The following is a 26,045-nucleotide window of genomic DNA, read 5'->3' as shown; positions in this document are numbered from 1 at the left end:
ATCAAAGGCCTTCTTTAAATCAATGAACGTTAGACAGAGCGGCATCTTGAACTCCCGAGAAACCTCAATGAGCTTGGTTATCATGTGGATATGGTCGATGGTGCTGAATCCTTTGCAGAACCTGGCTTGCTCGCATGGTTGTCCTTCATCTAGTGTTCTGCCAATCCTATTTAGGATGACTCGAGTGAACAACTTGTAGATGACAGACAATAGGCAGATCGGGCGATAGTTGCCAATGTCATGGATGTCTCCCTTCTTGAACAGTAGTACAGTCCTGCTGGTTTTCCATTTGGACAGAACCTTGCATTCAGACAGGTAACATGTGAAGAGCCAAGCCAGTGTATTGATAGGTACTGATGGCAGGTTCTTCAGGTGTTCAGGTCTGACCTTGTCTGGGTGGGCCGGGTGCTGTTCGTTTCTTTCTTTACCTACGAAATGGCATGTCGGATTTCGGAAGGGAGAACATTGGGAACGATATATCCATCCTGTGGAATTTGGTATGTCAGCAAGTGGTCATGGCTATCAAAGAGATTTGAGTAGAAGTCATGGATAAACTTCTCCATTGCTGTTCTGGAGGATGTCATAGATCCATCAGGATGTCGGAGGGCAGTCATCTTGGTCTTGTAGTTGGCGAAGGATAGGCGGGCGTTACAAATACTTTCTCCAGAGTAAGAACTTGGTAATAAGATGTCTGGGTTTTATAGTCTCTGGGTCTTGGCCGTTGATGTGATTATGTGGCGCCAGGGGAAGTTGGTGCGTGTAATACCTACATACAGGAAAATCGAGTATCTGGGGTTAGGAGGCCCAGTCCCATTCGAGCAGGCTTGGAGATCTATGCCCCGGGTCCCACATAAAACCGAAAAAAATCTTGTAGGCAAAAGACAACAAAATCATTGCATCTTTTACCTTTTTTTGTTTTCATCTCTCCCCTTCCACTCCCCAATTCCATATTACACAGTAATGTAGTATTTTTTTTTTTTTACAAAATGTTGGTATTTGACTTAACTTAGCATTTAAAGCAAGAAACTTGAAAATGTCAGTGAAAGCTGGAGTGATAGCACAGCGGGTAGAGCGTTTGCCTTACTGACCCAGCCGACCCAGTTTCGATTCCTCTGCCCCTCTCAGAGAGTCCAGCAAGCTACCGAGAGTATCGCCAGCAAGACAAAGCCTGTCAAGCTAACTTTGATGTATTTGATATGCCAAACACAGTAACAAGTCTCACAATGGAGACGTTACTGGGCCCGCTTGAGCAAATTCGTTGAACAACGGGAGGACATTGTAGTGCTTCAGTCAGTGAAAGCAGTAATTAATCGAAAAATCAAACTACATAACTTATATGGAAAGTAATATGTTCTTTACTTGGAAATGTAATAGTACAAAATTATTTTAAAATGGGGCTGGGGCAATAGCACAGCAGGTAGGGTGTTTGCATTGCACACAGCTGACTTGGGTTCGATTCCCAGCATCCCATATGGCCTCCCAAGCACTACCAGAAGTAACCAGAAATAATTCCTGAATGCAGAGCCAGGAATAATCCCTGTGCATCACCGGGTGTGACCCAAAAAGCCAAAAAATTAATAAAATAAAATAAAATACCCGGTCAAGTTAAAAAGATTATCAAATGTGTGATTTTTCCAAAAACAGAGTTCTATTTGCCCTAAATTTTAGATTGTAATATAGAATTGCAATTTTTCAAATATTCATGAATTTGATGATTCATTCAGAAACCCCATACTGCTTTTTATTTTAGCACATTTTGGGATGACTGGTATGTTTTACTTTTACTTTTCATTTTTATTTTCTGTACAATCCTGCATTAAAACTAAATTGTAAGCCATTCAAGGATATAAGGCCTGTGTTTTCAGATGCAGCAATAAATTGGCAAATTATTTTTTATTTCATTATAGACATACTCTATCCTATTCCATTTAGATAGTGGAATTCAACTTAAGATATAGTCTTAATGTAAGTTTTAGCTGAGAAAAATTGAGGCAGTGAAAAATATGACTTACAGGTAAAAACGTTAGCTTTTGGAAATGCGAGTACTTGGGAACATACTAGTTTTTCAGCTCACACACCAGACAGTTACTAAAAACTAATTTTAATGCCCTACCCGATACTTCACTGCAATATTTTTAATTAAAAATATTTACACACCTGATTTACAATTTTTTTCATATTTGAGTTTCAGTATGCAGTTTTCCCACACTTTTCCTATAAACAATGTCAACTTCCCTTTACCAGTGTCCCTATTTACTTTCCCAGTCCCCAACATGCCCCCTTGGCAGGTACATTTTCTTTAGTTTGGTTATTATAGTTTGAATTTCATGCTTTGAGCTTCATTGGTTTTATTGTTGAGATACATAGTTAAATAACACCTCTTTACCACCAATGTGTCCATAGCCTCTTCCCCCTGCCCCGATTACCTTCCAGCCACCTCTTGTATTAAATCTTCACTCGGCTTATTTTTACAAGCAGAAAGCGATTAGATTAGACTTAAAGTATTGATTTTATTATCAAATGCATAAAAAGACAATTTTAAGTGATTTAAGATACATCAAAATAAACTCACATATACTTCTCCAAAGAGTTATCCAAGGGCCTTGAGTAAAATAAATAATCTTTTCTCATAAAAATATTCATAACTTCATTTACCTTATTTATTTGGATGTGGCCTTAGGATCCAAACCCAAATGCTATTAGTTCAAAGTACTACAAAGTACAATTACATATTATTGAAATAAACAAAGGCAAAGACAGATGGATTTTATGCTTCATTGATTCCAATGACTGATCTTTCATCTGCATTCCAAATGATATTTTCCTGGAGCAAATAATTGACAAATCTGGATTGTAACTAATCACAGAAAAATGAAACATATAAAAGCAAAGAAACAAAAAATTTACTTTCTAATTATTTAGTATATTTTATGAGTATACAGAACCATGCACATGCAATATATTACAAAGTGCTAATATTTTCGTGTGTCTTACTGGAGGCAGGCAGACAGAGCAGGAGAAAATCAATGAAACGAGACTCCTAACTTCCTTTTTGCCATCCACTTTTACAGGAACATTTGTCTTCCAGGCATTTCAGAAAATTATCTTTTCTGTCTGGTTTCCTTTGTCCTCACAGAGAGTGAGTGGAATGAGAAAGATAATGATTTAAACAAAAGCTGGTTTGGGTTTCTAGAACTAGAAATTACTTTTATGTTTTTTTTTATTTTGTTTTTATATCTTTTTGAATTTCATTAGAATCTCCATGAGAAGACCTGGGATTACATTGACTAAAGATCCACAAAATTATACATTTTTAAAGCAGTCATTCTCTGCACATCTTTAATTTTGTTAATTTCATTTATGTGATGCATTTTAGTTTAGGAATACATAAGTACTCATAAAAAGCTATACTGAGAGGAAATCAAGATTAAAATTCCTTTTTTTCATAGCAACAATGGTGGATAATGATATTATTATGATCATACTGGCAGTATGTTTGTTTTACTATAACATACCAGCATACACAGGTTTGTTTATACCCTATCTATTCTATGTTCTCTTAGAATAACAAAATGTCAAGCTTCAGAACTCACATCACTGAGATGAGAAAATTCCATCCCAGAATATAAGTGCATTATTTAATATTATGTGAGTATTTAATGCGGTGGCATAATTTAGATACAGATCTGCTAACACTCACTTCAGTGCTGTAGCCAGGATAGAGTTTGTCAGACGAAGAACATATCCTTCAGAATTCTCTAGAAAATTGTGGGAGTAAAACCAGAGAGGAAAAACATGTCTGAAAAATATAAAGGCATGATTTCTTCTGATTACATTGATGAAATTACTATCTATTCACAGAGTTTGTTGAATTAATTATTCATTTACATACCAGTTTCTCCTATCCACTGCCTTGTTAAAGACAAACCTTTCTTAAACATGAACTCAGCAACATACATTTCCTATAACCTCACATTTCTCCACATCCCTGATGCATCTTCCTTAAAAGAATTTTTATAGTTGCAGTCTTTTCAAACCCAATCTTCACACAGTTTCTCATCTCATTAATCTTTTATTTCTTGTGATAGCCAAAGGGGGCTTCTTGCTGCCAAATTCCCTGGTCACTTCTCTGATTTTAGTAGACATCCCAGTAGGATTGCCCACAGGTCAGCACTTCATCCCACTTAAAATGTCTTTTTTTATTTCTTAACTTGGCACTGTTTTCTAGTACTATTTATTGCTTTCGTTGGGCTCTTTTTCTGGTCCTGTAAATGTAGTATGCTTCAGAAATCTATTCTGGAAGCCTTTCTCTGTGTATGTCTTCTAAAGCCTTGTATCGCCTCTGGCTAACATGCCATCAATCTTTCTGAAAACTGTATCTTTAAATTTGTGTACTATCTTCTTAATATTTTCACTGATATAGAGGCAGTCATAAACAACTTTATAAAATTTGCCTAACTTTTGATTTTTTAAAAATCACTTCATCTGAGTAACCATGACCAAACTATGACCCCACTGCTCAATTCCCAAATCTGGAGGTCATCCTAAATTCTTTTATGATTTGAGCTTTTCTTTCATTTTATCTTTCCATTTTATTATCCAATTCAAAACCTTACTATGTAATTCAAAACTCTCAACTGTATCCTCGCAAATATAAAAATTTTAATTTTGTCCATCACTTGTCCAATTATTTCTCTAAAAAGACCAATACCATATCCATTTTTGATCCCTCTAGCTATTGCTCCATTGTACATTTTTACACTGTAGTTAGTCTTTCTAAAATTTTACAATATTAATCCTTCATCTTCATAAAATTCACCAATATCTGCCCATATTATATAGCATAAAATCCAAATACACTGATTTTTACAGAGCTTATAATTGCATTATTAAGCTTTCCAATTTCCATCTTTCACATTATCAAATGTGTGGTAGGCATACTAGCTCTCTTAATTTTTAAACACTGCTCTCTTAAATCAATAAGCATATCGATACTCAAGAATTATGTAAGAAAAATAAGGACAACTAACATAGATTAAATACTTTCTTTTACTAAACAGCTGAGCAATTAACATATTTTAATTTAATGTTCTCAGTAAGTCTTTGAAGCAGATTTTATTATTGTTATGATTCCTGAGATAACAAGATGTTAAAATTTGAGGGCTCGAAAGTAAGAAGTAGAATTAGTATTCAAACTCAAGTCACCATGTTTCTTTATATGCTCCCCATTCCCATAAGATGCTGACTTCTCCTAGTTGATTCACTGCCTGAATGGTCATCCCTCCATTTTTGCACCCATGACTTACTTCCTCATAGGTCAGATTAGATCAGATCACAGATTACTTGTTGCCTTAAGACCTCCAATGACTGCCCCTTTCTACTGACACAGTTCAAAGAAGCACCTAGTCATACAGTCAAATATCACTAGCACAGCAGGTAGGGCGTCTGCCTTGCACGCAGCCAACATGGCCGACCCGAGTTTGATTCCTCCGCCCCTCTCGGAGAGCCCGGCAAGCTACCGAGAGTATTCGATATGCCAGACACAGTAACACCAAAGTCTCCAATGGAGACGTTACTGGGCCCGCTCGAGCAAATCAATGATCAACGGGAGGGCCTTTACTTTACTTACTTATATACCTGTTCTGATATCCACCAGCTTTCAGTTTATTTAATTTTTCTCTTAATCTCTCTCCCTTCTAACTTCAGAACAAAAGTGTTAGGAGAATCATGATCACGATCATCCTGTTGTTCGTCGATTGCCTTGAGCAGGCACCAGTAACGTCTCCTTCCTAGCCCTGAGATTTTAAAAGAGCCATTTCAATGCTCTTTCAGAATTAGGAGAATGAGACCCATCATTATTACTGATATTTGGCATATTGAGTACAACACGGGAAGTTTGCCAGACTCTACGTGCGGGCAGGACACTTTTGGTAGCCTGTCAGGTTCTCCAAAGGAAAAATAAGATAATAAGATGTCGCAAGGCTGCGAATGTGGCCACGCACTTCCGGGAGCTGGGTTTTATAGTCTCTGCGTCTTGGCCATTGATGGGACCAACCTGGCACTGGTAGCAGCTGGTGGGTGTGACGCCTACCTACTGGAAGATGGGGGGTCTGGGTGGAGAAGGCCCAGTCCCAATCCGAGTAGGCTTGGAGACCTCAGCCCCATGACCTGCATGCCTGGGTTCCTCTGCCAGTTCTTTCATGCATGAGGCCCATCTGGACGTGTGGAGAGTGGTCCCAGCATGGCCCTGGTTGGCTCCAGAGGTCCTCAGCTGCTGGGGCTCTGCTCGAAGCGGGGGGAGAGAAACTCAACCCTACCCCCTCCAAGGGGCCCCATTGAGGACAGCCAGGCGGGGGGTGGGGGGGCAGGAGACTCTGAAGTGAAAATGAATTACTCTCAACAAGGCATAGTATATGAGTCAGGGCTCAGAGATGATGCAGAAGACACTAGCCTTGCATACAACTATGGCAGCAGCCTCCCTCATTTGATTCCCTGGCACTGTATATTAAATATTGCTTTTTATACCCCAAAGCTCAGACAGGGATGATTCTTTAGCTTAGATTCAGTAATATCCCCTAAGCACTGCTAAGTATCCACCTCAAAAAAGAGCCAGTTAAATAGTCATCTAGTAGGAAGGATCTTTATGAGAAACACTTTATGCAGGATTCAGTGAATAGCAAAATGAACTTTTGTACATAATTAATGTACAAAATAATAATAATGTCTATAAAGAAATGCCTATTTTGAATTTTATTTATACTTTTTCCAAGAAGTAAATATTTCATATTTACAAATAAAATAATTAACAAATTTTTTTTCACATTAAGAACCTCATGTAAAATATGGACATTTTAAAATTGTTAAAGAGCCTGGGAGATACTATGCATGGTAGCTCTACTACACGCTACTTGCCTTGCGTGTAGTCTTCATAGGTTCATTCCTCGGCCCCACAGATAATCCCTTGAGCACCATCAGGACAGATGCCTGAACACAGAACCAGGAGTGAGCCCTGAACATAACTGGGTGTGACCAAACAAAACAAAACAAAATATGAATACTTGTAGCCACTAATTATTCTCATCAAGTGTGTGTCTCAGATTAATGCTACAAAAACTGGTTTACTCAAAGTTTATAACCTTTGGTAGGAAGTTGTTGTGGACCATATTTAAATATGGAGTGTTGAAGGAAAAACTGCACATTGTGAGCCATTGAGCAGACTGGAGGGAGCTGAAGGGTGACAGACATGAAGGAACATGGTAGAGATGAGCATACGGCTGAGAATCAAATAACACAAAGCATATAGCTTGCAGAAGTTCAGAGGATCTTCCATCGACAGATGTGAGATATAAAACAAGTTTCTAAAAGTAGATCTCACATAGAATTATTTGCATATTTGGGGGGGAAAGAAACCTACTTACTGAAATTACAGAATTAAAGTGCAAAATCATTTAAACTTACTAGAGCACTCAGATAAGTTTCCTTTATTCAGATAGGTCCATAAACATTAAGAAAAAATATGCAAAACTAGATCAATACAATCTCTGAAGAAAAAGTTTCATTAAACATATCCTTTCTAATTTCTCACATTCACTGTATATGGAAAACTCAACATGGAAGATTAGTTAAATGTGCTGATTCATTCTGATATTTGGCAGTTTGTGAGTATGTTTTGTTGAAATGAGTAAAGTGACTAGAAATAAAATACAAGTTATCTCAGAGAATGTCTCATTAGACAAAATTTACAAAATATTACAGTAATCAAGACTAAGTTTCTATAATTTTATTTAATATTGCCAAACTTTCAGTGCACACAATGCTCACCCTTTTCTTCTCACTATAGATATGTATGATCTGAAATAACTTCACTTTCTTTGCCAAATTGTTTCCAAAATAAGAAAAAAAGAAAACTAAAAAGAATTTTTTAAAACAAGCAATGGAAAGTATAAGCATAGCACTGGTATTTGAAGATTCTACAACATATGGTGCTATTTTTCCCACATGTTCATCACATTTCTTGGAACTTACCAGAGTCCTGGTGATAACAAGGTCTCAGTAAATGGTTGCTAAATACTATATTTCATATTTAAATAATAACTATTGATTTTTTCTCTAATGTATTTCAGAGAAAATATCCATGCATTCAATAAGAATGCAAAGCTATTTTAAGTTTAGGAATGTAGAAGCATTTAACCCACCCTTTAAATTCTATTTGGGGGCTGGAGTTGTAGTACAGTGGGTAGGACATTTGCATTGCATATGGCCAACCCAAGTTCAAGCCCCATCACTCCATATGGAGCATGAGCAACACCAGGAGTGATCCCTGAGCAGAGCCGGAGTAAGCCTTGAACACCACAGGAGATGTGTGTGTGTGTGTGTGTGTGTGTGTGTGTGTATCTTTTTCTCTCTTCCCACCCTCTATATATAAAGGCAGCCAACATGGCCAACCCGAGTTTGATTCCTCTGCCCATCTCGGAGAGCCCAGCAAGCTACTGAGAGTATTTCACCCGCACAACAAAACCTGGCAAGCTCCCTGTGAGACATTCAATATGCCAAACACAGTAACAAGTCTCACAATGGAAACATTACTGGGCCCGCTCAAGCAAATCAATGAACAACAGGAGGACAGTGACAGTGATTATACATGTGCATATATATATATAACTATATATATATATATATATATCACTTGATCACTTGACATCCCATTACTCATCAATTTGATTGAACAGGTGCCAGTAATGTCTCCATTTGTCCCTGTCGCGTGCTAGTGTAGCCCAGTGGCATCTGCTCACTTCAGGAACATGAGAGCCTCAAACCATTTGTTCAGGGTCTTGAAGAAGAAGTATGACCATCTCGTAGGTGAGCGGCCATTCAATCGTGTGACATCCCATGGAATCCAGTCAGTAATGGCTCTAGTCCAGTGGTCTTCTCCAAATCGCACTACATGTCCAGCCCATTTGATTTTCGAAGCCTTAACAAATGAGACATAGTCTGTGATTCTCGATTGTCGATGGAGGTCAGAACTCTGGATTCTTTCTCTCAATTGAATGAAGCATGATACTCTAAGCATAGTTCTTTTGATTCCCCTTTGAGTGACCCAAATAGTGTTCTCATCCTGTTTTCGTACAGCCCAGGTCTCTGAGGAGTATGTTAATGCAGGAAGAATAGTGGAGTTGAAGAGATGTGCCTGGAGTCAGGGGTTCTTTATCCTTTTAGCTATTTCTTCAATGCTCTTGAAGGTGTTCCAAGCCGCTCTCTTCCTCCTGCACAGCTCAGGTGTCAGGTCATGTTGAATTCTCCACCTAGGTACACGTAACTGCTGTATCTGGAGATGTTCATTCCATTGAGAGCGAATGGAACGTCAGGAGCTAGTTCGTTTTTCATGAACATTGTCTTCGTGAGATTCAGCTGCATATATATATGTATATATATACATATATATATATATTTCTGTCATAAGAGCTAGTTTAACCAATCTAATATTCAGTATTATTCCTGGACATAATGCTGTATTATATACATGGACCACAGAAACTGACCAACTAAAGTCTTCAATGCTGATAGTTGTAAATATAGGTTACATGACATTTGTGACATGATCTGAGTCCTCAAGATAATTTTTGTGCAAATTTAACTAATCCAGTCAACTTGACTCATAATGAAATAATTATGTATTTGAACTAAATGGGGGAAATCATTGTGCCAAGTAAACATATTACTACTGAACTATGCATATGTCTGATGCAAATAAGGGCTATTTGACTTCCTGCCTCACCTGGATCATCTTCAGATTTTCTACAAGGAAGTCTCAATGAAAGGGGTGGTATTAAATATTATAATACCTAAAACTGAATTTCTATAGTATTTATTTGACATCAGTGGGTATTAGGGTACCCTATGCCACATTTTTTAATTCACAATATAGATTTGATATGAAATCACCTCTTAATTTTCTTTATCAGTTGGTTCTAAATAGAAGAGTAAGAATTCCTAAGTAAATTGGGCAAATATGTATGAACAATTATATTTTCAGAGGCTACAACTTCAGACCCTAGAGGATACTATGTCAAAGAGACAGTTTTGCCAATAGTCCAAGTTTAAAACCTTTCTTTGAGGTTTATTGTACACTTAGATCATCTAAAATGTTAGGGCAAACCCCATTACTTTAAAATCTCTTTTCACTTTCAATACTGAAACAACTTGCGGTAACCATAATTTCTTATTGATTGTATTGCCATTTGGCCGTTTCCTGTTGGATAGAAAAAGCTTTGTAGGAATGAACACTCATTCTGTCTATTTTTCATATTGGAAACACTATATTGATCTATATGAAGCTATGTTTCTTGACTTCTGTAAAATATTCTCAAGTAGCTTTTTATTCCCAAATTTTTATTAGTGAAACACCATGAGGTACAGTTGTAGACTTACAAATTTTTGTGCTTGGGTTTCAGTTATACAATGATTGAGTAACCATCCCTCCACCGGTGCCCATTCTCCACCACCAATAATCCCAGTATCCCTCCCAAACCCCCATTTCCCCCATCCCACTCTGCCTCTGTGGCAGGGCATTCCCTTTTGTTCTCTCTCTCCTTTTGGGTGCTGTGGTTTGTAAAAGAGGTATGTAGCTGTTAGAAAAGATGAAGTCATAAAACTTAAATACAAGTGGTACTACATGGAAAGTAACATGCTAAGCGAAATGAGTCAGAAAGAGAGGGAAAGACATGGAAAAATTGCATTCATATGGGGAACATAAAGTAACAAAATAGGAGAGTAACACCCAAGAATAGTTGAGATAAGTACCAGGAGGTTTACTCCATGGCTTGGAGACCAGGACCATATGCTAGGGGAAAAGGCAGCTCAGATAGAGAAGGGAGCACCAAATAAAGGGTGTTGGGAGGATTCCAAGGATGGGAGATGCAGTTTGAAAGTAGACTATAGACCTCAAGTAGCTTTTTAAGAAAAGGGAAATTGTAGGAAACTGAAAAGTTTGCTCATAAAGAAATACCCTTATTCAATTGTCCTCTGATTTTTTCCCTAAATATAAAAAGCATTTGCTACTGTATTCCAGCATCTAGTGCTAGTATAAGAATTCTAACAAGATAAATAGTACAGCAGCTTCACTGCACATGATCAACTCAAGTTCAATTGCTAGCACCCCATATATTCTTTGAACCCAACCAGGAGGAATCCCTGAGTGCAGACCCTTTAATAAACGCTAAACACTTCTGGGTGTGGACAAAAAAAAACACTCCCTCCCAACAAAATAATAACTCTAATACCAGTTAATTTTTGTGTATTTGCATATGACCAGATTACACTCCTTCTCTGAAAAGTTTCAATATCTTATTTTTACTATCACTCCTCTAATTCTTCACAGTAATTGTTTTAGGAAACCTCCATCTTTGTTCATTAGGATGCACTTCTTTCATCAAAATATTTGTACTAGAAAAATTCCCTGCATAAACATTATTGGTCCATTTATTTCATAGATTACTCTGTGACCATGTTCTCCAAGAGGGGCAGAGGAATCCACTCCAGTTCAGCCAGGCCAGCTGCATAAGGCAAACGCCCTACCGCTGTGCTACAGCTCCAGTTATATTGTTGAGGGGCTGGAGAGATAGCACAGCGGTAGGGCGTTTGCCTTATGAGCAGGAGAGCCCAGCAAGCTACCAAGAGTATCTCGCCCGCATGGCAGAGCCTGGCAAGCTCCCAGTGACATATTCGATATGCTGAACACAGTAATAAGGTCTCACAATGGAGACATTACTGTGCCCGCTCGAGCAAATTGATGAACAAAGGGAGGACAGTGCTACAATATTGTTGGTGATTTTCTCATCTCTTTCAATATTTCCTTTCATTTTAGAAATGTGTTCATCTGGTATTGTACCTCATGCTTGAATTTCATATGCATTCATATTTTTCTGATAATTTTGTATATAACCTTTTGCTTTAACTTTGGTGTTAATTATCCTTATTCTAAAACTATACATTTTATAAAATGTAATCATATTTTTAATTTCAGTTTCTCATTTCCAGTTGCTCATTTACAACTTTCCTTTTCACACTAGGTATATTGTCTTGGTTGTATTAATCATTGTAAAGATATTAGAATTTCTTCTAATCTCGGAATTTTCTCTCTATGTTGGTCTGATTTTCTGCACATTTACTTAGTCATTCCTGACCAAACATAGCAGACAGAGGTTCAACTGCACCTGGTTATGCTGTGGTAGAGTTGTCAAATATATGCAAGGTATACACCTTAATCCCTACACTATCTCTCTGATCATACTTTTCAGTATTTTGGACAATAAATATGCTTGGAAATACTGTATATTAAGTTAGAGCTTGTCACTGCATTCTACAGTGCATTGTAAGGAGAATTCCAGTATCAAAGTGCAGTAGCCTTTATTCTGAAGTTCCAGTGCCAAAATCAATTGCCATAAGTTTTTTTGCAACCTTTGGGTCAATAACAGTTTCTAGAATTTTTTATCTCTTTTTTAGTACCCTGCATTTACAAGGAAGATGACATCAATTTTTTTTTCAGTTAATTTCGTTGTCCTATTTTCAAAGCCCTGCCTCATGTCAACATCTTTAACTATTATTTCTGAGTTCCAACTTCTACATTTCTTAGTCAAGAGAGTGGCTCCTTTTTCAGAATCTATGTCTGCGTAAATATTGATGAGTCTTATCTCATCCCACATATTTAATTATCACTCTCCATCACCAACTGCCTACCAGAAATGTGTTAAAGTTTTTCTCTACTAATTATCCTTACACCATTATCTTTTGCTTTTACAGCTTTTCTTCCACATGTTTTATTCCTTTATTATTATTTTAATGAGATTTGAGAAAGGAAAGGCACTTTAAATCTACCATTGCAAGGCAGAATTACATCTTACATTTCCTCCCTTATAAAAAAATTAATAAGGAAAGGTATTATTCAAGCCTAATAAAAATAAGATTTTGTTTATTAGCATCTTCCAGGAAGATTGTGTCTTCTTATTTATTTCAATATAAAAACTTTTCATATGCTAATCATTTAAGAGTTTTGAAATGTTTACTTAAGACTTTATATAATCATACAGTCTTTATTTCCAGTATATTCATAGATTACATTCAACTTCATTCATTAAAAATACATTTCTCTTTTTCTAGTTATAATTTCATTTTATTCATAATTCTGTATATATGTTTATGCCATATTGAGTTAAAATATTCAAAATAGATTTATTTTAAATTATTGCTTTCTATTCTGTATAGAATGCCCCAGATAGTCTATAAAAACATGCCCAACTTATCAGGTTTAAAAATATTATCAAGCAATAACTTACTATGAAAGCATATTATGATATTATAATATTAAGTTTCTTTCACAAAAAGGAAAAATTATACTAATTTCAGATTTTATTAAGTACTACAAATTACAGAATTTAGAATTATCACTGATATTTTGTATAAGATGTACCGGTGCCATTATAATTATTCTAAATTCACAACTTAGTGTTCTTTCAGTTATATTATTCTTATGAGAATTATCTACAAAGAAAATGTAGCCAAAATGAGTTAGTTTTGTGCTTTACTTGCTTTGCAAATCTTTTCTTTCCCTTCCAAATACATAGTACTGACCTAAATATCATCAGTTCTAAGGTTCCAAAGAATGCAGGGTTTCTTCTAGTTAACTTTTCTCTAAGGATGCAGGGTTTTTTCTAGTTAATATAAATTGTACAAAGTCTGGAAATGTATAAGTGAGAGATTGGAGGGTGATCTAGTAGTAGTCTGGTGAAACAGATTTTAAGGGAAATTTATTTACTTCTCACTTTTTAGAAAAAGCAACTGATGAATTAGTATAATGATAATAGTCATCCCCACTTATTTTGTTCAGGTATACAAACCATATTTTTTATTAGTGAAACACCATGAGGTACAGTTGTAGATTTACAATTTTTTGTGCTTGGGATTGATTATACAATGATCAGATACCCATCCCTCCACCAGTGCCCATTTTCCACCACCATGGATAATATCCCCCCCAACCCCCCCATCCCCCCCTGTCTCTGTGGCAGGGCAATCCTCTGTGTTCTCTCTCTCCTTTTGGGTGTTGTGGTCTGCAAAAGAGGCATTGAGTGGCAAACATGTTAAGTCCATAGTCCACTTTCGACATGCATCTCCCCTCCTGGGAGGATCCTCCAAACACCCTTTATTTGGTGTTCCCTTCTCTATCTGAGCTTCCCTTTCCTCTAGAATGTCCGATTGGCCACTAAGCTATGGAGTAATCCTCCTGGTGCTGATCTCAGCTATTCTTGGGTATTAATCTCATATTTTGTTACTTTATGTCCCCCAGATGAATGCAATCTTTCTATGTCTATCCCTCTCTTTCTGACTCATTTCGCTTAGCATGATACTTTCCATGTTGTACCACTTGTATGTAAATTTGATGACTTCCTCTTTTCTAAGAGCTACATAGTACTCCATTGTGTAGGTGTACCAAAGTTTCTTTAACCAGTCATCTGTTCTTGGGCATTCAGGTTTCTTCCAGTTTCTGGCTATTGTAAAGAGTGCTGCAATGAACAAACAAGTGCAGATGTCACTTCTACTATACATTTTTGCCTCTCTGGGATATATTCCCAGGAGTGGTATTGCTGGGTCAAATGGGAGCTCAATTTCTAAATTTTTGAGAATCGTCCATACTGTTTTCCAGAAGGGCTGAACCAGTCGACATTCCCACCAACAGTGAAGGAGTGTCCCTTTCTCGCCACATCCACACCAGCATCGGTTGCTTTTGTTCTTTTGAATGTGGGCCAGTCTCTAAGGTGTAAGATGGTATCTCACTGTGGTTTTGATCTGCAACTCTCTGATGATTTCTGATGTAGAGCATTTTCTCATGTGCTTTTTTGCCATTCGGATTTCTTCTTTGAGAAAGTTTCTGTTCATTTCATTGCCCCATTTTTGGTTGGGGTTGGATGTTTTCTTCTTGTGGAGTTTAACCAGTATTTTGTATATCCTGGATATCAACCCCTTGTCAGATGTGTATTCGGCGAATATCCTTTCCCATTCTGTAGACTGTCTTTGTATTTTGGTCACTGTTTCTTTGGAGTTGCAGAAGCTTCTTAGTTTAAGATAGTCCCATTTATTTATCTTGTTTTCACTTGATCAGACAGAGGCGTGGCATCTTTGAAGATACCATTAGCTTCAATGTCATGGAGGGTTTTGCCAACTTTGTCTTCAATGTACCTTATGGTTTCTGGTCTGATGTTGAGGTCTTCAATCCATTTTGATCTTACTTTTGTACATGGTGTTAGGCAGAGTTCTGAGCCCATTTTTTTGCATGTAGCCGTCCAGTGAAGCCAGCACAATTTGTTAAAGAGGCTTTCCTTGCTCCACTTCACATTACTTGCACCTTTATCAAAGATTAGATGATCAGATGATTGAGGGGAGATGTCAGTGTATTCAACCCTGTTCCATTGGTCTGCAGTTCTGCCTTTGTTCCAGTACCATGCTGTTTTAATTATTACTGCTTTGTAGTACAGTTTGAAGTTCGGGAGGTTGATTCCTCCCATTTTCATTTTCCCAAGAATTTCTTTAGCTATTCGTGGGGGCTTATTGTTCCATATAAATTTCAGGAGTGTTTGCTCAATTTCTTTGAAGAATGTCATGGGTATCCTTATAGGGATTGCATTGAATTTATACAATGCTTTTGGTAGTATTGCCATTTTGACAATGTTAAGTCTCCCGACCCATGAGCAGGGGATATCTTTCCATTTCCTCATGTCCTCTTTTATTTCCTGAAGTAGTGTTTTGTAGTTTTCTTTGTACAGGTCCTTTACTTCCTTAGTTAAGCTGATTCCTAGCTACTTGATTTTCTGGGGCACAATTGTGAACGGGATTGTTTAGTTCATGTTGCTTTCTTCTCTCTCACTGTTTACATATAGGAAAGCCATGGACTTTTGGGTATTAATTTTATAGCCTGCAACTTTACTATACGAGTCTATTGTTTCTAGGAGTTTTTTGGTGGAGGTTATTGGGTTCTCTAAGTATAGTATCATATCATCTGCGAATAGTGAGAGCTTGATTTCTTCCTTTCCTACCTGAATGCCCTTAATATCTTTTTCTTGCCTAATCGCTATTGCAAGTACTTCCAGTACTATTTTGAACAGCAGTGGAGAGAGTGGGCATCCTTGTCTCGTCCCTGATCTTAGAGGGAAGGCTCTCAGTTTTTCCCCATTGAGGATGATGCTTGCTATAGGCTTGTGGTAGATGGCTTTAATTATGTTGAGGAAGGTCCCCTCTATACCCATTTTGGCTAGGGTTTTCATCATAAAGGGGTGCTTGATCTTGTCAACTGCTTTCTCTGCATCTATTGATATAATCACATGCTTTTTATCTTTTCTTTTGTTGATATGATGGATTATGTTGATTGATTTCCGAATGTTGAACCATCCTTGCATCCCTGGGATGAATCCTACTTGGTCATGGTGTATGATCTTTTTGATGAGTAGTTGGATTCTATTTGCTAGTAGTTTGTTGAGGATCTTTGCATCTGTGTTCATCAGGGATATCGGTCTGTAATTCTCTTTCACAAACCATTTTTTATTTTAACATTTCATACTTTAGGTTCACAGAATTTAAAAATCTATTGTGATTAAAATTATAGCTGAATGTCTAGTGCCAATTAAAATTTTTATTTATTCTGAATATGTGATATCAGAGGCCAGAGAGATAGCATAGCTGATAAGCGTTTGTCTTGCAATCAGTCACACCAGATTCCACTCCTGGCATGTATATGATCCCTGAATGCAGCCAGGAGTGATTCCCAAATGCAGTGCCAGGAAAAAAGCTTTTGAGCACAGCTGGGTGTGGCCTCCAAACCAAAACAAACAAACAAAAATCAATCCCATGTATTGCTTTTTTCCGGATCACTTGTTTTTAGTCTTGGTGTGCATGTTGGAATCACTGGAAATGTCCACTCAATATCTTTATGTTTCTTTGTTTCAGCGTGTGGCAAGTTGATGAAAATCACTGGCCCAATTACAGTCAAAACATCTGGAACCCGATTTGGTGCATGGATGACAGACCCTTTAGCATCTGAAAAAAATAACAGAGTATGTTGCTTCTATAAACAGCTTTGCTTCAAATTATGTTTAATTTATATTTTATGTCTACTGAACTATTCATTATTTTCAGGGACATTTCTTTCAGCTTGAAAGGGGTTACATTGTTTGTAATTTTCAATTTAATAACACTAACATATAAAGAGATGTATATTAAATTAATACCAATATTAAGTCTAATTTTACTGGTTTTGATTTTGTTTTTCAATTTGAAAGGTATACAAATTCTCTTTATACTTCTAAAAACTTTATCTAAGTCTTTTAGAAAAGTTTAACTTTTCTAAAAATTCTACCTTAGTATAGCAAAAGAAAATGCAGATAAGTGAAAAAACTCAGAGCTAATACTTAAATATTTATTTTTTTAAGTATCAAATATTTAAAAGCTAAAATATCCTGAATTCTATAAGTAACTGTAAAAGTAGCAGTGAAACTTTTGCAAAGTATTTTCCTAAGTTAACAGTGCCTTGTTATATAAATCAATATACTAAAAGCTACTGTAACTCTATTTATGTTCTATGACAGTACCTTTTTGAATAGATTATGATTCTTTGTCTTATTGGGAAACAGACAAACTATGCTGTATTAAATTTCTTAAGGGTTAGATCCAAATGAGATTAAGCAACTCAACTACTAAAATGCTTCCAGTAAGAATCAGTTTTACTCAAAACTTAAGTAAGTCTTACCAGAGTTTTCCATGACATTTTTAAGTAGAAATAAGAAGAATATGCAAAGTTAGACAGCAAACATTTTTCAGGTGAAGAAATGGGCTAAATAAATTTGCTCAAGGTGGATTTTTTTTTGCAGTTGCCATGGACTCCATCAATAAATCAAACAACTGAATAAGGTAGCTGATTTGTTCTGGTGTATATTTGGTGATACGCCATGAAATGTCAAAAATTGAAAGCCAATAAATGACACAAAGTAAATCAACTTCAAGGCAGTAAATTCCAGTTGCCTTTCCACATGGACTGTGCCACTGTTTTTGTGAGGGCCTATGATAACATAACATTGTAGCAGGTTTACAGTAAGAGTAAGGCTTTTAGTGCCTGGGAATGGTGATATCGAACTGGTGCTAACTATCATTCTCTTTATTGCAGAATATTTTTTTAAGTGCGGAATTAAGTTACTTCATTTACTTTTCCCTTCTTCTCAGGTCTGGTACATGGATAGTTACACTAACAATAAAATTGTCCGTGAGTACAAGTCAATGGCAGACTTCGTCAGTGGGGCAGAATCAAGGACATACAACCTTCCTTTCAAATGGGCTGGAACTAACCATGTGGTCTACAATGGCTCCCTCTATTTTAATAAGTATCAGAGCAACATCATCATCAAATATAGCTTTGATATGGGGAGAGTGCTTGCCCAACGAAGCCTGGAGTACGCTGGTTTTCACAACGTTTACCCCTACACGTGGGGTGGATTCTCTGACATCGACTTAATGGCTGATGAAATTGGACTATGGGCTGTGTATGCAACTAACCAGAATGCAGGCAATATTGTGATCAGCCAGCTCAATCAAGACACCTTAGAGGTGATGAAGAGCTGGAGCACCGGCTATCCCAAGAGAAGTGCAGGGGAATCTTTCATGATCTGTGGCACGCTGTATGTCACAAACTCCCATTTAACTGGAGCCAAGGTGTATTATTCCTATTCTACCAAAACCTCCACATATGAGTACACGGACATTCCCTTTCATAACCAATACTTCCACATATCCATGCTTGACTACAATGCCAGAGATAGAGCTCTTTATGCCTGGAACAATGGTCACCAGGTCCTGTTCAATGTTACTCTTTTCCACATCATTAAGACTGAGGATGATACATAAGCCAATGTAGCTTGTTTGCATTGATGTAAAGAGTCATTTGTGATAAACTCTATAATACCCCTTCTCTCCCTTATTATAAATTTTCATCACTTCTCCAAAGCATCGTTATCATAAAAATTGGTGTTTTAGAAAACAACTGAGTGTATCTAAATTCAACTGTTGAAAACTCATCTTAATTCTTAAATTTACAAGGCCTACCATGTCCTTGTCATGAAAAGCACTAAAGGGAGCTTACATGGTTAAAGTCATAGTTTTGCAAATAATTCATGATCTGCCTTATATTAGAGTCAAAGACTAATGGTGGCTTAAATGCATGAATGTCTTTTACTTTTAACTGTCATTTTTTTACTGTCCTTTGCTCCACATCAGGAAATATTTTGGTAGGAATTAAGAGGAAAAAAAGCACTTTCCCCCATTTATTTCTAAAAAAATATTTAAATATTTAATTTATATGGGAAAATAATGTATTACTTTGCTGTTATACAATTCTCTGATGCGGTGCTCTATAGTCATTTTTAAATCTCTTGCTAATATGTATTTGTACCATTGTAACCACCATTGTGCAATTTATCTCTTCACTTCTGTGAAAGTAATATTTTTTAAAAATACACTGAAGTTTAATCTCAGTAATTATTATAGGTCAGTTTTCAAGTGTGGTTAAGGAGAAAATACTTTTTCTGTTTACCCTTACAAGGTAACATAATCTAAAAAGAAAAAAAAACAACTTGGTCTCTTATATAGGTACTAATTTTATCAAAAGACTATTTGATACCTGACACTGGACGATGAAACCAGTTCAATAATTACACTACTAACTCCACTGAAAGTATCGACATAGTTCCTTGAAAGGATGCAGATGAGTCATGCTGAGTCACAAAAATTGGATTTGACTTGACGCAAATAAAATTTGTCCTTCACAGATAAATATACAAATATCTTAACGTGTATTATACATGCTACATGCAATAATGCAATTCTAAGGAACATCGATAAGATTAGGATTCTAAAAAACATGAAGTACACCTAAGAATTCATAAAATGAAAATTTCTATAATGTCATCTAGACTTATAGCATGAGCACTGGAGAATTATTGGCAAGAGTTGTTTTAGAGAAAATGATGGGAAAACATGGGAGTTGCCCATTGGGTGAAAATTTTGAAATAACTAATTCAGAAAACAAGATTGGAACACTCTTCCATGTTCAGATCCCTGATTCAACTGTGTATGAATAATGTAATCAAAAAAGAAAGATTTAAAAATATTTTATATTATAACTCAAAAACCATATAATCAATATATATCAAATATGTCACTGAGTTGAGTTTGGATATAATTTCAATATATTAAAAATACCTAAAGAAGTTTCACAAAAACTAGTATGAGAACTAGTATGGTTTTATAATTTAAAAAGCATATTCTGATAAATAACATATATAAATTATTATAAATGTTTAGTTTCACATACATAGTATCCTATTTTCTTTGTAAAGATATAAGATAAAACATTATGTTAAAAATAGTATTACAGAAGCAATTCATTTTAAATGTGACAAATAAAACAGAATTCTCAATCATCTTACTGTCAAAATTGTAGGATTAAGTAACCAAATCTTAAAATTGTTAGTTTAACAATGATTATATTTTGCCTACAAAATTAGCATGATTTAATGAAAACTCTTTTGCGATGTCGCCTTCTTCTCTTTAAAAATGTTTATATAAGTTCTCTGCTTTTAAAATTTAGAGTTTTCACATCATTGTACACATTCCACAAAATAATCTATCAATACTTTGTATATTAAGAGTTTGTATGAAGAAAGTCAATTTCAGAAATGGGTTGCATTTTTAAGTAGATGGCCTTTTAAAGAGTATTGGGATCTTCATTACTGGTGTTTTACTTTTAAATAAAAACTATGGTATATGATATCACATACATTCAAACCTGGAAAATAACAGCATTTTTGTGAAATGTGCACCTTGTAAAGCACTTTATTGTTTTCTATGTAATGTTTCACCGCCATATCCGATTTATAATATCTGTGCTGCTAGAGCAAGCACAAATTTTATTATTGTCAGTAGAAGTGGAAGTAACATGAGTTTAAAAATGTGATTTTCATTAAACATTTACAATTTAAAAGCATTTTCTTAGTAAAATATTATTAGTTTTGTGCCTGAAATAAATAATAACTTACTCTAATCAGTGTTTTTTTTTTATCTTGAATGAACTTAAGTGGGAAATAATGAGTTTCTTGGGGGGTGGAGCTGGTGGGCCACAGAAGTGATGCTCCTGGCTTATTCCTGGCTCTATGTTCAGGGACCAGTTCTGGCAGTGCTCAGGGGACTGTCTACAATGCCACACCAGTGATGCTCCTAGATTACTCCTGACTCTGTGCTCAGGGATCAGTTGTGGAAGTGCTCAGGGGACTGTTCAATGCAGGGATCAAATCCAAGTTTGTCTTGTGCAAAGTCTATGCCATACATGATGGACTATCTCCCTGGATCCTAGCAATGATTGTTTTAAAATAATATATCTAACCCAATCATAAAAGAAATTCAAAGTTAGAGGGTATTAATCTTTGTTCATCTGTGTGGGCTACGGAGATAGTAAAAGTATAAGGGTGCTTTCCTTAAAGACAAACTATGTTTAATCTCTGGCACTACATATGGTCCCCTAAACACCATCAGGATTGGTCATTTAGCACCTATCAAGTAGTAAGTCCTGAAAACCACTAGGTATGGCCCAAACCCCCTCAATCAAACATCAAAGGATCTCTGTAACTAATATTTTTCATTAACAATAACAAATTTTCATATCATTCATAATATACTGTGCTCAATATCTGATCATTTCTATGTGATACTTGTGTTTATAGCACTGGAATAATTTTATAATACTTATATATTTGGGTTTAGAGAATGATAACATTATAGTGCATCACTGATATAAAGAAATTAAAGAGAAAATATTTACATGCAACATACAATTAGATTTATCATAAATTCATGTTTCTTATTATCATAGTCATAGGACCTATTCACCCTTATAATCAGTAATATTCTCCATGATAAAATCTTATAATCATAAACTAATGGTCATTTCTTATTAATTTTGATATATACTAAAATTATTGACTTTATGTCTAAAAGTCACTAAACTTAAGGGCCAGAGAGATTGTACAGAATTATGGCTGACCCAGGTTAGGTCTCTGGCACTGCGTATGGTCCTATGAACATCACCAGGAGCAGAGTCAGGAGTAGTTCCTGAACATAACTGCATTTGTACCCCCCCCAAAAATAAATAAGTAAATGAAATCACTAAAATTACAAGTAAATATACTTAGGCAGGAGCATTTTCAACATAACATAAAATAGTACTTAGGTTCATCTGAAAATATACGTTATTTTCCTACATTGGTTACATCACATATAATATTCTCTGCTTTATTTTTTAAGTGATTTTTTAGAAGCAAACTGTGCTCCACTTGGCACTCAGTTTTTGGAGACTGTTTCTGCAAATGTAAATTTTAATAGAATTGGTAGTGAAATTAATGATATTCCTGTAAGAACAAACATGAAACAATTAGACATTACACAGTTTCTATGAACCAAGGATTTTTAAAAATAATGGATAGTTTTGGAAACATTGAAAAATGGCTTTCTGCTTATTGATTAAGGAGGTATGGTTATATCCTTTAATAAAATATGACTTAAGTTTCTATGTTATAAAAGAATCCACAGTTATAGGCAAAGCAGTTTTTGTATCCTTTCATTATCACTTAAGCGACCCATGAAAATAACTGCCATAAAGTAATGTACCTTAGTACTATAAGTAGGGAACATTGACTAAAATGTTGATATTTTCCAAAGCCTTAATCTCTGCTGATTGCTAGTAATATTATTTAAGAAAGACTCAGGTTTACTGAATGCCATTCAGTTCAGTATGATGTATCCATATTGAAATCAAGATTATTAGATGATTATCTCATGTAAGATAGGTAAGCTCAAAGTAATCATATTACAAAATTTTTTCACAATGACTTTTTCAGATAAATTCTCAGGCTTAAAACATTAACGTATGGAAGAAAATGTAAATTTGCCAAAATATTTCAATTATTTTTCTATTAAATAGAAAATATATTTAAATTGATGATAATCTTTTAAATAAAGAGTATAAACTATTGAAGCCAGGAGATAGATCAACTGGTAGAGCACAGGCTTATCATGTATGAAACCGGAGTTCAATCCCTGGCTCTGCAAGCCCCACCCATCTAACCATCATATGGGTGTAGCCTCCCAAGTGCCCCTCTCTCCTTTCTCCCCCTCCTGCCTCAGCTGCCATTGCTCCATATCACCAGGGTAAGCATGGCAGGGGGCAGTCACACTAAGGAAAAGGAAAACAAAAGAAACTATTTGCTCTACTCTTAAACCAATAGAAAAAATCTTCTCCAAACTGACTTAAAAATGATTATAATTCATATATTTTGATTGAGGGCTGGAGCAAGAGCACAGAAGGTAGGACGTTTGCCTTGCACATGGCTAACCTGGGTTCGATTCCTCCATCCCTCTCGGAGAGCCTAGCAAGCTACAGAGACTATCCCGCCCGCATGGCAGAGCCTGGCAAGCTCCCTGTGGTGTATTCCTTATGACAAAAACAGTAACAAGTCTCACAATAGAGACATTACTGGTGTCAGCTCGAGCAAATAGATGACAATGGGATGACAGTGCTATAGTGCATATTTTGATTGAACTATTGTATCAGGCTTAGAGGAATTTCAATCATATTTGGAGTCTTGTTTGTCTCCAAAATGTTCAAATGTCAGACTCCATTGAAACTCAATTCCTCAATCACCAAATGAGTTTACAAATATAAATCATTAAATATTATTTTTGAAAATAGGAAAACAATATGAAAGGATCTTTCATACTTATAACTATCTTAAAGCATTCCCAGTTAGAGATATAAAATATTAAGGTATGTATGAAAGAGTTCCTAGGAACATCTTATGCTGCAAGGAATTTTCTGATAAAATGCAACACATGTGCAGCTCCGTATCAAGTTTCATCATCACTTAAGAATTGTCTTCCCAGAAGAGTTTGCACTATTTGTTACAAAAGACTAAGTATGGCCATATATATCATTCCTTACCACAAGTTAGACTTGGAAATAATACGTATTAGCAGACATTTCTAGAAAATAAATGCTTATGACAGAGATATGCAATAAATGAGTTTACTGAAAGAAACATTAGTCATTTTAAGTTTTGCATGCTATAGAAATTTATCATACTGTTGAATTTGGTAATTCACATCCAGCCAGCTCCTCATCATTGCCACTTGAATTCACATGAGTTCATAAGCTACTAATTCACATTTCATTAATGGAGAGATTATGGACATTCCAGCTAGAAAATACTACTATATATTCATTCATTTATTCAAAAAACAATATCTCAGCCAAACCATGTGTCAAACAGGTTCTAAATTCTGGATATATAACTGTCAATATAGACTTGTATGCATATATTCTATTGAGAATAGACAGCAACAAAGATTCACTTAAAAAGTTCACTCATTTAACTGTTGTGAAACAAATAAGCTTATACAATAAAAAGTGATTGGATATTTGGTATGTGTTAGTACAATAGGAGAAGACATAAAAAAGAGTATAAATGATAGCTCTGACAAGTAACCTGCACATAGCAAATTAAATCAAAGAGTAGAATATTACTATCTGGTCCCCCCAAATCAATTTGCATCTTTTTCTCTTTATTCCTAGAAATCGTAAATCAAATATTTATTAATTTTCTATCACAGAATATTTTTAAATCTAGGGTTTAGGATCCTCTTTTTGTGAATAAACTCTGAAAATATATGCTAAATGTAGTGTGCGTTTGTGTTTGCAAATTCTTTTATTTGCAATTTTTTCAGTTTCTAAAAAATCATCACTATGTCAAGAAAAATCTAATTTAATCCATATTTATTAAAACATCTTGAGAGAGAGCAATGAATGTCAGTCATCTGTCATTCAGTTCTCAAGAAGTCTACTTTACTTCAAAGAGAAGAATCAGCATCTTATTACTATGATTTCTTTTCTCTAAAGAACTCAAGGTTAGGCTGTTTCCTATAAAAACTCTAAAGCTATTTAAAAAAATAGAAAACTAGAACTAAATCCAATTATACTTCTTTGATCCAGCCTTAGGCCACACTCTTGCCAGTACTGTGATTCAAGTGTCTTTATAATATGGCTTGTTCTACATTTATTTGAATCTAGAGAATATTGTCTTAAAATTTTAACATCCTTTTTTAGCAGTACTGTTAGACTCCAGAATTGAGCAGATGCGGTATGCTCTATCAATTTAACTGCAAACTCCTCTTTCGAAATTAACTACCCAGGCAATACATAAACAGCGGAGTAAGGTGATTACAGTTGCCTTCAGCATTTAATCTATTGTTAGAGAAAATAAAAGATTATTGTGTCTTTTAAAAATCTAGTCATGTTTGTACAGATAAAGTCATATTGAGTAGGCAATTGAAGTTGTTATTTTTTTTCAATAACTTATTCTTTGATTCCATCCCATGAGTCCTCACTCCCCCACTTCCCTATTCCTTCCACACTGTGCCCTCCCCTGCTCCCATGTTACAGTCTTTAAAATACCTTAAATTGGGAACATTCCGGAGAGTACTGCTGACAAGACAAAGCCAACCTAGTTTGATCCCCAGTACCCAGTATGTTCTCCTAAACTCCACCAGGAGTAATCTCTGAGCCAGGATTAAGACCTGGATACTGCCAGAAATGGTCCCCAAACAAAAACATTTGGTTTTGCCAGTTCACTTTTTTACTAGCTCACACTGTAATGTGAACAAAATACTTATGAAAGTAAGTATTCCTTGTGCCTTGTATCTGCTGTGTCTATTAAACGTCATTTGAAACTATTCCTGGCAAATGAAAATATGTATTGAGAAAGAAGTTAAATACAGCCTAATAACAGTTTCTTGTATTCAAATGATGTTCTTGATTCTCCGATTTGTTTTGACAAAGTGATGTTTTTCCTTTATCTGTCTGCCTGCCTCTCTCTCTCTCTCTCTCTCTCTCTCTTTCTCTCTCTCTC

General features: G+C 35.7%; 1 protein-coding gene across 1 annotated transcript in view; it reads left to right on the top strand.

Moving 5' to 3' along the window:
- Positions 1-19,669, top strand: part of OLFM3 (olfactomedin 3) — a 50,558-nt gene extending 30,889 nt beyond the window's left edge. The window contains exons 5-6 of the mRNA XM_056139086.1: positions 16,993-17,099; positions 18,262-19,669. Of these exons, the coding sequence (XP_055995061.1) occupies positions 16,993-17,099; positions 18,262-18,939 (785 nt within the window). The 3' untranslated portion in view covers positions 18,940-19,669. The remainder of the gene's footprint in view (positions 1-16,992; positions 17,100-18,261) is intronic.
- Positions 19,670-26,045: the final 6,376 nt, after the last annotated feature.

This window comes from Sorex fumeus, unplaced genomic scaffold (assembly GCF_029834395.1).
Source record: "Sorex fumeus unplaced genomic scaffold, SorFum_2.1 ptg000131l, whole genome shotgun sequence".
NCBI lineage: Eukaryota > Metazoa > Chordata > Mammalia > Eulipotyphla > Soricidae > Sorex > Sorex fumeus.
The sequence above is the reverse complement of the archived record's forward strand: the minus strand, read 5'-3'. Positions and strand labels throughout refer to the sequence as shown.